This window comes from Hibiscus syriacus, unplaced genomic scaffold (genome assembly GCF_006381635.1).
Source record: "Hibiscus syriacus cultivar Baekdansim isolate YM2019G1 unplaced genomic scaffold, ASM638163v2 tig00110319_pilon, whole genome shotgun sequence".
In the NCBI taxonomy this organism is placed as follows: domain Eukaryota; kingdom Viridiplantae; phylum Streptophyta; class Magnoliopsida; order Malvales; family Malvaceae; genus Hibiscus; species Hibiscus syriacus.
Window position 1 is genome coordinate 45,415 of NW_024062678.1, and position 14,208 is coordinate 59,622.

At 34.2% G+C, this 14,208-nt stretch overlaps 3 protein-coding genes across 5 annotated transcripts; 2 read left to right on the forward strand and 1 right to left on the reverse strand.

The window, feature by feature from the left end:
• The first annotated feature begins 1,074 nt into the window (after nt 1-1,074).
• Nucleotides 1,075-5,921, forward strand: LOC120117242 (protein DEK-like). 3 transcript variants are annotated; one of them, XM_039137529.1, is made up of 11 exons: nt 1,075-1,779; nt 1,860-1,893; nt 2,619-2,698; nt 2,772-2,831; nt 3,022-3,135; nt 3,221-3,301; nt 3,402-3,470; nt 4,659-5,139; nt 5,256-5,353; nt 5,477-5,507; nt 5,594-5,921. In XM_039137529.1, exons 1-11 carry the CDS (start codon nt 1,336-1,338, stop codon nt 5,755-5,757), a joined length of 1,656 nt encoding a protein of 551 aa, XP_038993460.1. In that variant the 5' UTR covers nt 1,075-1,335; the 3' UTR covers nt 5,758-5,921. The 3 variants fall into 3 exon arrangements, with proteins under 3 accessions (XP_038993460.1, XP_038993458.1, XP_038993459.1); XM_039137527.1 differs by having other exon boundaries at nt 1,076-1,779; nt 3,399-3,470; nt 5,594-5,920; XM_039137528.1 differs by having other exon boundaries at nt 1,076-1,779; nt 3,025-3,135; nt 3,399-3,470; nt 5,594-5,920.
• A 608-nt stretch (nt 5,922-6,529) lies between these two features.
• Nucleotides 6,530-7,093, reverse strand: LOC120117480 (auxin-responsive protein SAUR32-like). The gene has a single exon (XM_039137756.1). The coding sequence runs from the start codon at nt 7,091-7,093 to the stop codon at nt 6,530-6,532; it is 564 nt and encodes a 187-aa protein (XP_038993687.1).
• Nucleotides 7,094-11,430: 4,337 nt separating this feature from the next.
• On the forward strand, nt 11,431-13,890 carry LOC120117246 (glutamate-1-semialdehyde 2,1-aminomutase 2, chloroplastic-like). Its single transcript, XM_039137534.1, has 3 exons — nt 11,431-11,689; nt 12,365-12,538; nt 12,711-13,890. Exons 1-3 carry the CDS (start codon nt 11,510-11,512, stop codon nt 13,776-13,778), a joined length of 1,422 nt encoding a protein of 473 aa, XP_038993465.1. The 5' UTR covers nt 11,431-11,509; the 3' UTR covers nt 13,779-13,890.
• The last annotated feature ends 318 nt before the right edge of the window (nt 13,891-14,208 follow it).

The following is a 14,208-nucleotide window of genomic DNA, read 5'->3' on the forward strand; positions in this document are numbered from 1 at the left end:
CTCAACTTTTTTTTCAACTTTTTATCGACATGAAATGAATTATTTCTATAACAAATAAATATTTAGGATAATTTTTTTTATAAATGCAGAATAAATACAATATAATATTTATTTTAAAAAAATTAACTGTTTGACAATGAACGCTCATATTTATCCTCATTGACTAATTTTAGGAGAAAACAAAAAAAAATCAAATTTTAATTCTTTTTTAAGAAATCAAACAATCCTAAATATTAAACATTTCTATGTCAAGAACACATCTATTCGTTTTTAAGAAATTTAATTCGTTTTTAAGAAATCAAACAATCCTAAATATTTATTTTAGGTTTGTATTACAAATAAGTATCTAAAATATATTAATTCTGTCATCTAAGTATATAATGTATTTTTGTCAAAGTAAGTGCTTAAAATTATTTATTTTATCAAAATAAGTACTAAAATACTTTATTACTAAAATATATACTTAAAATATTCAATTTTTTATCCAATAAAAATATTGACAAATAACATAATTTAAAGAATACGTTATGTACTTAGATACTTAAATTAAATATTTTAAATACATATTTTGACTAAAAATAATTTTAAGTAATTATTCTGAATAATCAATAATTTTAGACATACAAAAAAATACTTTATAAAGTATTTACAAACACATTTATTATAGGGTAAATTACACATGTAGTATCTCAGCTATTAATTTTATTCCATTTTAGTCAATAAACTATATTTTGTTTCAAAATCATACCTAACATTTAATTTAGTTTTATTTTGGTCTCCCATCGTTAAAAAAATAAAGGTAACACTGATATGCCACCATAACATAATGTCATTGAAAAAAATAAAAAATACCACCCAATATTTTTTGTTAATTTTTAACGACGGGTGATCAAAACAAAATCAAAATTCAATGTTAACTATGGTTTAAAAAAATAATTGAATGATCAAAATAAAACAAGAGTGATAGTAAAAGTATTAAATGTACAATTTACTCTATTTGATATTAAATCCAAAATGAAGAGGGAAAAGGAGAATGGAATCCCGCTCTCTCGAAAAATTATTTTTGGTTGCCCGCTCGTTCCTCCCTCTTATTCTCATCTCCATAGCGTGCCTTAACGAAAACGAAAATCTTTGATCTCAATTTCCCCAATTTCTAACCTACAAATAAGAAATTCAATACACCAAACACTTTGATTTTCCTTCTTTCGTTCCACTGCTCTGCACTTTTTCTACTCCCTCTCTCTTGATCTATTAGGGTTTTACTTTTAATTTTAGGGTTTTAGGTGAAACCGAAGTTTCTCTTCCTTTTTTTCTGCTGCTTGATTGGTGGTTTCTATGGCGAAGGAAACCCTAGACGAGAAAAAAACGGAGGAAGAGGAGGCTACTCCGGTTAAAGGAAAAGATGAGGAAAAGATAGAGAAGGGAAACGGTGAGGAATGTAAGGAGGTTTCCGTAAAAAATGATTCTCAGAAAACTGAGGAAACAATGGAAGTTGACGAGAAAGAGGAGGAAGAGAAAGTGAAAGAGGAAGAAGTGGAAAAAGAGGAAGAGAAAGAAGTGGAGGAAGAGGAAGAAGACAGCGGAGATGAAGGAACTAAAAGTGCTAAAGGTAGTGGTCGAAAGGGAAGCTCAAGGAAACCCAGTCGAGGTTCGGCTGAGAAAAAAGAGCCTGTGACACCGAGTAGTGATAGGCCTACAAGGGAAAGGAAAGTCGTGGAAAGGTACTCAGCTCCTTCCGTTGCCAGGTCTTCCTCAGCCAAATCTTTTTCAATTGAAAAGGTATTGTTCTCGTTAAGAATTCGGTTTCCTTTTCACTCCATTTTCCTCATTCTCACTCCAAACATCTGACTTGCTTTCAGGGTCGCGGCACTCAACTTAAAGATATTCCGAATGGTATGCGTCTACTCTCTTTGTTAAATGTTTTATTTGAATTTTGAGGGATCTGATTAAGCTTTGATCTGTATTCAATTTCGGGTTATTTTTATGTTATGTGTTATAGGTTATAAACTTACTACACTGTATAACTTAGTTATATTTGGTTCTTAACAATAGCTGAAGTGCATTTTGTTTTCTGGTGATGCAAACTATCTGATACTTGGTTGTTAGTTATGCATTTGGGTCTTATATTTTAGGAAGCAGATCAACCAGTCTCCTTGGAACCTGTCAATAGAGATGTGAGTAATGACATTCAAAGCATTAAAATAAGGTTAATTGGTTGCCATGCGTTGTTTACCATTTTGATTGTCTTGAGTTTTGATGAGTGATATGATAAATACTTGGAATGGAGGAATCGTTGGTCAAACTCTAAAAACTTAAAATTTTGTAAAATCAGATAAATGTTAACACTTCTGAACTGCTTTGATAACGTAATTGATTCTTGCTGATAATGTTTTCAATTATTTTCTTTTCAACTTTTGGGCTACTATGTTAGCCTCTTTCATTCCAATAGTTTCATTGTGGAGTGTCATGCTTGGAAGGAATTTTAAAGGTAATTGATTGGAAATTTGTGGATGAGTTGTATCTGACTACTGTCAAGATTAGCAGTTTATGGTTATTGAACATTTTTGCTACTGCAGAGTCTGGCCTATTTATTTTCTGGTTTTTGTAATTTGTTTCAGTGGCCTTCAAACTGTCGAAGAGAAAAGCTGATGACAATCTGCAAATGCTTCATGTGATACTCTTTGGAAAGAAAGCAAAGGTGATGAAGTTGTATTGTCTTGTTGTTCCATTATACCTTTTTTGGGTACTAATTATATTTTTTCCATCTACAGCCTTACAGTTTGAAGAGAAACATTGGCCAATTTTCGGGCTATGTTTGGGTTGAAAATGAGGTATTTTATTTTATCTTGTAAAAGTTTGTTTCTTTATTCCCTGTTGTCTGTCTGCTTGGTTCTTTTGTTGCATTTCATGAAGTAAAAATAGGTTTAATTGAAGATACATTGCCCATGTTTGACCTTGCGAATGAGCTGTTATTCATTAAGTGGAAATCTCTTAATGTCCATTGCTTTTTTGTTTTTTCAGCAGGAAAAACCAAAAGCAAAAGTAAGGGAAAAAATTGAAAAGTGTGTTAAAGAAAAACTGGTTGATTTCTGTGATTTGCTGAATATTCCAATTGCCAAGGCCACTGTAAGAAAGGTCAGTAAGAAATATATAAAATGTACCATTGTTTATGTAATGACTTTGCTTGTTTATTTGAGTGTAACTCATTTCTCTTTTGAAGGAGGAAGTCTCTGCCAAATTATTGGAGTTTTTAGAGTCACCCCATGCTACTACTGACATTCTTCTTGCTGACAAGGAAGAGGTGCAATGCTACTTGAAATTCTTTTGCATGTTATGAAGTATTTGGCATGACTAATTGTCAGCTTGGATCTGAATGAGATTCTTTATCCTTGTTTCAGAAGGGTAAAAAGCGTAAAGCTATACCAAGCAAAAACATTGGTTCTGGGGAGGCATCAGATACATCTGCCAAGGTTTGTCTTGTTTTGTTTTGCTCCTTATATATATATATATCCTTTTGTTATCTATTTTATCTTTCTATGCTTATTGGGTAGTGCTTGTTTCTGAATGTATGCATGTTCTGTTATGTACTTTATATTTTATTGATTCCATCTTATTTCTTTCTAAATATTTCTTTCATTGTGTATCATTTTACTCCAGGGCTGAGTTTAAAATTGCTTTGATCAATGTGATGTGGTAAATTTTCTTTTTGGCTGATAAGAATGAAGTTTAAGAACTGTTGTCTTGTTTTTGCAAGGGTTGGTAATTGATATTGGCTGATCAAAAGTTGGTGCTCTCAAGACTTGATCTACCATTTCTATTTAGTTTGTTTTATGAAATCTTACTGGCTGCTGTGTCTGTGTTTTCTGTTATTGGATTTGTATTGTGAATATAGGTGTTAACTTATTGTCTTTAGTCCATTCATGGGGAGATTATTCATTGTTATATGTTCATTGAAGTTTGTCAAAAATATTTGAGGTTTTGTTCTCATTACATATTGCTTCTTCTATAGTCCATTTATTTGGGTTATAGACACTCTTGGTGGTTTGATTAAAGGTTGGAGTGATTTTCCCATGACTACTTTTAGACTCAGAATAAATTATGATTCTTCACTTGCCAAGTCATGAATGATCTTCAATGGAATGTGGTTCCTATGTGTTTGTGGGAAAAACCTTGTGTTTGTTTTTAGTTTATATCAATTTCTCTGCATTATTTTGTTTTCTTGAATCTTGTGATTATTTTCATTATTGTACTTGCTAAGGTTCATTGTGTGCATTTCACTTGGTATGGTTTGCTATGATGTTCCACTTGCAGATGAGTGTTGGTGCTTGTAAGTTGCATGGACAAGAATACTTGTGTTCCCCCCCCCCTTTTGTTTAGGGGGTTAAAACATTTTTACGTATGCAGCTATGTCCATAGATGTTGCCTAGCAAACAAAACCATTTACAAACTTTGTTTTCTCAAAGAGAGGAAAAAAGAGGTAGTAAATATCTACCAGATTAAAGATAAGGAAACTAGCTGGGAATCACTGCTTAAGGATGATAATTTCCCCTCATTTTATCTGTTTTCTTGTCTTTGCTCTATTTTTACTTTCTGGATTTTTTTTTGGGCTGAGAGTGCTTGATGCTTGTTATTTTGTTTCAAAATTTGTTCCACTGAAGCGGCAAAGAGCACCCCAAGGTGGGGAAAAGCATAAGCGTTCATCCAAAGCTGAGGAAGAAGATGTTGGTAAAGTTGAATCCCCTGTCTCTAGAGATTCGCATGAAGATGATGCTGACACTACTCCTAAAGAAGAGAATGATGATGAAGAAACTAAGTCAGAGAAGGAAGAAGAGCCCAAAAAGTCTAGCGAAAAAAGTACTTCAAAAAAGACTGCAACGGAGAGTCCCGAGTCAAAAAGCAAGGATAAGTCCACACCCGGAAAGAAGGTTACCCCTGCAAAATCCAGCAAAAAATCACCTGGATCAACTTCAAAGAAAGATGTCAGTGATGGTGGAACTTCTGGTTCTAAATCAAAGGGTTCTGCGTCAAAAAAGTCAAAGGTTGAAAAGGAAAGCTCTAAGGGTGGTTCCACCAAAGACAAGGTTGTTGGCAAGAAGCAAACAAACAAGTCAACAGAAAAGGTTTCTGCAAAGTCGCAAGGTAGGTTTTGCTAAATATGGATGTTTTATGTTTTTATAATATTAAAAGAAGAGGGATATTTGAAGCGTTTTGTTGATCTTTTACTCAATGCGTTTGTGTTTATGCTGTTGCGACAGGTAAAGGAAAAAGTGGTAAGAAACCTAAACCCGAGCCTACCAGGGAAGAGATTCATGATGTAGTGGTAGATGTTCTAAAAAAAGTGGACTTCAACACTGTAAGAATCTTTAGTTCTTTTATTTATCCAAAAAAAATATCTTTAGTTCTTTCTCTGTTTAATTTGGAGGTGAAATAATTAAATTCAGGGTTTTAGTACTAAAATTGTGTTCTGATGATGCAGGCAACATTATCTGATATCCTTCGACAACTGGGTATGCTTCACCGTATGTTGTTAAAGTATTTAAATTACAAAATAAATTTGTATACATGAATAATTATAAGATTTGGATTATCTCAGGTGCACACTTTGGGCTGGATTTGATGCACCGGAAAGCCGAGGTGAAGGACATTATTACGGAAGTGATAAATAACATGACAGATGAGGATGAGGAAGGGGAAGAAAGCGAGGAGAATGCTGATACAGGCGGTGGAGCGGATAAAGATAGTGATGGAGATGATTAGTTTGGCCATATGTAACTTGTGAGATGTGGATGGTCATGGGATTTGATTTTCAGTTGTGATAGAATTATTATAGAATTGGCTTAGTGATTTTAGATAGTGGGATTGTAACATGCGAGTTGATGACTCTTGAGGTAACTTAATTGTAGTAGTATGTATGGTTGTAGCCTTGTAGATGAGATTTGCCATAGTGAACATCTATGTTTATTTTATCGGGCAGAGGTTTCAAAGATGAAACTATCATTACATTTTGATTAAAAAAAAACATTTCCCCACTTGTTTTTAACTGAAAACAATTTGAAACTGGTAGGCAATTGGGTTCTTCAAATTTTATGTTCATTCAATTGGGCCCATTTATGATTTGTATTGTTTAAAATTTATGGGACACTTTGACGGCTAGAATATAATTGTCTTAAACTCGTCGGATATTTGTGTACTTTTTTAATAAGAATATTATAATAGATTTATTTCTGAACAAAACTATATAGAAATAAAATCGTTGATTGATCTGAATTATGTAAATAAACTCTCATATTCTTGTTTATATATTAATTTTCCAATGATGGACCCATTTACGATTAATTTAAGCATTGCCCAGCACCAACACACTCGCTAACTTTTAGCTTGAAAAAATAATGATGTGATGATGAAAATGCTTAAAAAATAGTTTTATACAAGTTCCGATAAACTTTATGTATAGTACAATTACATTGATGCATGCACATGATCTTCCCAGACCCAATCCCAAGTAAAAAAGGGAAAATTATCGTAAAAATCAGCAACTTTGATAACTATTCATTTTAATCATAGGAGATGGACAAAGAAGCTTATACGTTCCGTATCCTTTATTGATGCTTCTTGAACGATGATGACGAGAACCAAAGCTGCAAACAAAAGTAGTTATAATTTCTCCATCTCCATTATCATCAATCTCTGCCATAACTTTATAAAACAAACCAACGTCGCAAGGAAGAAGAAGGGGGCCTTCACTGTTGAACCCATATTCGAGCTCGGCATCCTCAAGCAACACCTTGAACAATGGATGGTTGGCCATCTCGGTCTTGACCACGAATCTTTGCCTTTGGGGTCCAACGTACACTGAAAAACACCCTTCTGGTGCCACTTGAGACCACTTATTCTTCTTCTTCATGTTGTCTTCTTCCATGGATGAGAAAATACGCAGTGATTTGCTCTTTCTCATCAGTGGAGTCCCAGATGATTTCTTGCATCTTTCCCAGGCCTTTAGCAGCACGTTTTTCTTCCGTTTCATCTTTTCAACATCCATTCCGACTTGACCCCAGAATCCCAGATGGTTCTTTCTCAGTGGATAATCATGCATATATATCAAGGCTGGTTGATTTTGAATATAAATTGCTTTAAAAAAAGGTCAACATGGAAGACAAAGAGAGGCCACTTGTTTATGTCTTCAACACCATTGTCTGCAATTGGAGAAATAAGATAAACATAATAGTTCAGAACATGAAACTGATAAACATATGATAATTAAAATTCATAAGAAATGGAAGTAATTAAATGAAAAAGGAGGATTAGTTGGGAACGTAGTATAGGTAAAAGACTAAAGATAAGCATGTTGAGATAAGCTTTTTGTTTTGTAGGATATACTGGTTGTAGTTAACACTTGGAGAAGACTTTGTATGGAGCCAGGTTAGGTGATTTTTTTGGAAGTCTTCTCAACTTTTGTTTTCTCTAATTTCCACTAATGGAAGTAAACGAAAATGTAAAATATGCAACCATATGGAGGTTTAGAATAATGTTAGAGTTTTATGATTCGAATTATCATGATTCAATTCACCTATTTTGATTTCGGTCTAGAGATGAAACCGATGATGATATGTTGATGGGCCGATAACGTTCGTGATAAAGAGATTAAGGAGAATCGAGAGAGAGAGAGAGAGAGTCTAAACCAAGAAGAAGTCCCTTTGTACTTGATATAGGGTTTATATAGTGATATCTAGGGTTGGTGTTAGGTGTAGTGTCATCATGACTATTAATAGGTTGATAGATTAAATAGATTTGTTTATCAGATAGTAGATAGCAGATCACGTGGATTTATCAAAAATCTCATCATAAGATCATAGTTGATCGAATTATATGGAACTCCGAATACATAAAACTCAAGAGATGAAACCTAATGTGACCGACAGAGAAGGTATAACAAGATTTATTTACTAAAAAATATTAATGTCATTTTTAAAAAATATTGTGACTCAATCACTATTAATAACTGATTTTAGTATTTCAATATTTATAATCCATATCCGACTACATATGAAACCTCCACCATGCAAGAACTTTCCGAGAGTATAAAGTTTGACGCAATGGAAACTGATAAAGACAAAGGGAAACGCAATAACCATATAGAAATACAAGTATTTATCTGCACAAAGATTACATGAATGGATATACATTCCCATCAGTAAAACTAATAGCAAACTTAAACGTGTTTGGATCCAACTCTATGACGTTACCTTAAACGCAGACCAGTGGAGGACAAGACCTTAGACTTGTCACTTGTTGATTTGCCTGCAAAACTTTCCATTTATTTTTACTTCTTTTAATGCATTTCCTTGACTTTGTTGAGTACGAATAGGAAATACTAATGTAAGAAAGGTTATTTTTTCTATAGGGAATATCCCTAATGTTTGACTATATATATGCCTAAATTGTTTTTTTTTTTGGAATATTTGATCTTCTTACGTTTAATTTTGGGTTAAAAAGCACTATTGTCAGATGAAAATCGTTAGTCAACTGACGATCAACGCCTGAAACTGACTCAGCAAGAACATATGGAAGGAGATGCTGGCATAACATGTATATATCATAGTAAATGATGATGTGGCAGATCCACGTAGACTAAATGCTGATGTGGTATGTACATGTGTGATGTCACATCATCATTTTTAAAAATATTAATTAATAATAAATAAATGTTTTTTACTAAATTAATAACAACCAATCAGATACTGCCACGTGGCACATGAATTTTGTTGATGTGGCATGTACACGTGTGATGTCACATCAACATTTTTTAAAATTAATTAATAATAAATAATTATTTTTTATTAAATTAATAACAACCAATCATATGTTACCACGTGTCACATGAATTTTTTATTAAATTTAAAAAATGAGGGATTAAACCTCCACAAAATTTGCAATCCATGGGATTTGAATTTGGGTTTATATGATGAAAGCCTTGACACAAGCAGTTTTTTTAATTATAGTTAGATTGTTAGAATTATTTGAGTCAATTTAAATTTATATTTAAAATTTTAATTAATTTTAAATTTATAACTAATTAATACAAATTTTCAATAAAAATAAACAAATGAATAAATTTATATTAATTAGTTATAAACTTAAAACTAATTAAAATTTTAAATATGAATTTAAATTGACTCAAATAATTCTAACAATTTAAATCTAACTATAATTTAAAAAAAAAGGAAATGATCATCCAGCTCAGTGGTAGAGCACAAGGTTCTTAACCTTGAGGTTGTGGGATCGAGTCCCACGGAGGGCATTTCATAATTCGGAGGCCTCTTACAGAAGTTGCTCTCAATCTGGTGTTGGGGGTAGCCTATTATCTTACCTCCCCCTTACCCCATACATATGGGGAAAAGGGACAGCCATTTTATAATTTTAAAAAAAGTGTTTGTGTTAATGGTGGTTTTGATGGCAATAATATACTTTAAAATGTTGTTATTAGCCATTTAATAACAACCAAGTCACTTGGCTTGATGGTTAGGTTTCAAGGCTTTCTTCCTTTAGACCCAAGTTCAAATCCCATGGATTGTAAATTTTGTGGAGGTTTAATCTCTCCTTTCTAAATTTAATAAAAAATTCATGTGTCACGTGACAACATTTGATTGGTTCATATTATTAATTTAGTAAAAAATAATTATTTATTATTAATTAATTTTTTTAAAAATGATGGCATGGCATCACATGTGTACATGCCACGTCAGCATTTAGTCTACGTGGATCTGCCATGTCATCATTTACTATGATATGAATATGCCACGTCAGCATATCCCTCCACATGTTCTTGTTGAGTCAGCTTCAGGCGTTGACCATCAGTTGACTAACGGTTTTCATCCAACGAGGGTACTTTTGACCTAAAATGAAATGTGGGAAAATGTTCCAAAAAAAAACAATTTGGGCAAAATTGCATATATGGTCAAACGTTAGGGGGTACTTGTTTGCATTATGCCTTTTCTATATATTTTAATTTCGAGCAGTTGTACCTATAGTGTGTATGCATTATCAATAGGTTACATTGTAATCATTAAGAAAGTTAGTTTTTAATACTTCCAGCAAGACTCCTTTGACGATTTCGTTGTTCTGTCATAATCTTTGAAACTTGTAACTTATGAATGGAAAAATCTAAATGATAAAGCTAACAAAAACTTAATGGTACACATATATTCTAATTTTTTTCATGTTCGTATTCACGATGTTCATAAATTCATCATGCATCATGTACACTAATTACTCAATCCAAAATAGACCTCTCGTCCCTTGAGGTAATTTCCATAATGATATTTTCATAGATAATTATACGAAAGTTATCTTATTCGAATTATTCAGTATAATTGTATCATTAACATGTGTAAATATATCATGCATACAATCTTTAATAACATCATGTTATAATACCATCATTTAATGACATTATCACAACACATCATTAGAGATGTCCGAAGTAAATATAATATAGATCTATCTAGGTGATGCGAATCATGGAACTCAACACTGTTGCGGAATCGTTCCGCTATGATGGACGAACCCGTAGGTCCAAACGCACCATAGTACTAACTCAACGTCGAGCAGAGTGGCTTCTGATGGATTGAAGAACCCGAAAGTCCACACCCAACATCAACACGGAGTACTCTATGCAAGATAGACAAACCCGAAGACGTAACTCATTTACGGTACCATGAATACATGTAACATGAATTGATGACATATCATAATACACCACAATGATCCTACCTCACCATAATAATTGAAATGGCTTCTCAAACCTTTCTAATATCATGCACTGTGTTATATATATAATAATCAGGTGACGACAATCAGAAAAATATTATAGAGGGTCAACATAAGCAAAGGAGATAGATGACTGCCAAATAGTCTGCTAAACTTAGGGTTTTTTTTGGGCGGGGGATGGGGGATGACTTTAACTGCCTAGTTAGCACTTTTAAAGGAAGTTAACAATATTGACCATAATGAAAATAAATTAAAAGTTGAGTGACCAAAAAGCAAGTACTCTAAAAGTTTGATTGCCATTTTTGTCGTTTACTGTAAATTTATTGAAATGTTTAAAATGATCATTAAATTTATTAAAATTTTATAATTTATTATAACCTTATAATAATCATTTTACAGATTTAATAAATTAATTATTATTTTATATATATTTAAAATTTATTGATCAAAAGGATCATTTTTAAACATAATTTAGTGACATCTTATACTTGAAAAGGAAAAAAGTTGTAATGGGTCAATGTCCAATTATAGGGTTCTATGGAAGTCAGCCCACATATTTTGATAATTGGTCCACCCAATCCGGTTCAGTGTATCCTACTGTCACGGCCATAAGTGGACTCCTTGGTTTGCTATTGGCTGCTCTTTCTTACAATTTCACCATGTTCTTATCTTCTTCTTGAGACTGCCTAAAAGAAGATCACTGAGAAGCAAACAAGGGGGAGGACAAAAACAAAGAGCAAAGATGGCGGCTTCAATGAGCGGAATTGGAGTTGGGTTAGGCCTATCTTGTTCTTCCAACCTTTCTAAGCCTCTTCATTCTTCACAATCCTCTGGTTTCCGCGTCAAGATGACTGTTTCTGTTGAAGATAAGAAGAAGAATTACTCCCTTCAGAAATCTGAAGAAGCTTTCAACGCTGCCAAGGTAATTCTCTCTTCTTCCCCTTGTGTTGTTCTTCTGCTTACTACTGCATACTTTTAATCCTGCCAAGTGAAGCCTTCTTTTGTTGAAATTCAAGCCATTCGGTTGATTCTCAATCTGGGTTTGTTTGGGGTTGGCGGAATTGATAACAAGTTTAGCATGTTTGATTTCTGATTAGTTATGGATAAGTCTAAAATGAACCGGTTAATACAAGATTAAAAAAACAAAGATATCTGTCGTAAACTTGTAATCGAAAATTTTACCAAGAGCTTAACTCTTTAAAACAATCTGGGTAACATTTTCTGTTGAAATGGAAGATATTGCGACGTAAATTGTATAATTATTTTGGTTGCAATAGGAAATGTAAATATATTTTCGATCTAAATTGATTGTGTAACTTTCTAGAATAGACAATAATATTTTAGATTAAAATCCGTCACAATGTAACGTTCTCTGTTATAATGAAAATTATTATCAATTATATAATTTTTGAAGTTAAAAAGTGATATTTTAAATTAAAATTCACCGAAAATTAATTTTAAATTAGGCCACCGCAAAACATTACTACTCGATTAGTTATGCATATATTGTCTTTTTCTTATTTCATATCCTACTTTGGGTAAATGTTTTTTTAAGTGTATTTCTGCACTGACTCGTGTAAGAGCTATTTTTGGTCAGAATCTGATGCCAGGAGGTGTAAATTCCCCAGTCCGTGCCTTTAAATCTGTTGGTGGACAACCAATTGTGATTGATTCTGTCAAGGGTTCTCACATGTGGGACATTGACGGTAACCAGTATATTGACTACGTTGGCTCCTGGGGACCTGCAATAATCGGTCATGCAGATGATCAGGTTAGGCTGCCGTATAGCAGAACTACCCAATTAATTATGCATTTTGACTTGAATTTCTTTGTGTTATGTTGGATGCAATGTCAATGATGATGCATTATGTTCAACCAGGAGTTGTTTGGTCGGTAATGGAGAGCATTGATGATAATTCTCCATGGTTTGCAAATATCTGCAGGTGCTTGCTGCTCTGGCCGAAACAATGAAGAAAGGAACCAGCTTTGGCGCTCCTTGTCTTCTCGAGAATGTTTTGGCCGAGATGGTAATCTCCGCCGTGCCTAGCATCGAAATGGTACGGTTTGTAAACTCGGGTACAGAAGCTTGCATGGGCGTGCTGCGGCTCGCGCGTGCGTTTACCGGCCGAGAAAAGCTCGTCAAGTTCGAGGGTTGTTACCATGGCCATGCTGATCCATTTCTTGTCAAGGCAGGTAGTGGAGTCGCTACCCTAGGACTGCCCGACTCTCCTGGTGTTCCAAAAGCAGCAACTTTTGAAACTCTAACTGCCCCTTACAATGACATATCCGCCGTCGAAAGTCTCTTTAACACTAACGAAGGTGAACTTGCAGCCATTATTCTTGAACCCGTTGTTGGGAACTCTGGCTTCATTCCACCTAAACCAGACTTCCTTGAAGCCATACGTCGCCTTACCAAGGAAAACGACGCCCTCCTCATATTTGACGAAGTGATGACCGGATTTCGCCTGTCCTATGGTGGGGCACAGGAGTATTTCGGCATAACTCCAGATTTAACAACCCTAGGGAAGATAATTGGTGGTGGTCTGCCTGTTGGTGCATATGGAGGAAGGAGGGAGATTATGGAAATGGTGGCACCTGCAGGGCCTATGTACCAGGCTGGGACCTTGAGTGGGAACCCATTGGCAATGACTGCCGGGATACATACCCTTAAGCGATTGAAAGAGCCGGGAACTTACGAATACTTGGATAAGATCACCGGAGAACTTGTTCAAGGCATTTTAGATGCCGGAAAGAAGACGGGACACGCAATCTGTGGAGGGCATATCAGTGGGATGTTCGGGTTTTTCTTCACAGAAGGGTCTGTTCACAACTTTGATGATGCAAAGAAGAGTGATACTGCAAAGTTCGCCAGGTTTCATAGGGGAATGCTTGAAGAAGGTGTGTACTTAGCACCATCACAGTTCGAAGCCGGATTTACAAGCTTGGCACATTCTTCCGAAGACATCGAAAAGACGATTGCGGCGGCCGAGAAAGTTCTTAGCAGGATTTAAGGTACTTTGCCCTGCCTTGTTCTTCCTTTCCTGTTGCATCATTGGCTATTTTGCTGGAGAATTCATTGTTCTTTCGGTAGCTGTTTTTTGGATCAAGATTTGTAACCATTTCTTCTTAGAATCTCTATTTCTTAGTGAGAACCCTTTGTATCTTTGCTAATGTATGAGATTTGTATCACTGAAGAAATACGAAAAGATGCTGTAAGGGTAGAAACGTAAATGAGACGAAATAGATTGTGAGCTATTCGAGTTTGATTTGGTTAAAGTTCAGTCAAAATTCGAATAGAATGGACTCGACTCGAGTTCTTAACGAGTCAGAGTAAGCTAATTGATACTTGACTCGAAAAGCTCGCGAGCAATTCGAAAAAAATATATTAAATTTTTAATTTTTTAAATTAAATTATTAATAATATTAATATTTATATGTTTT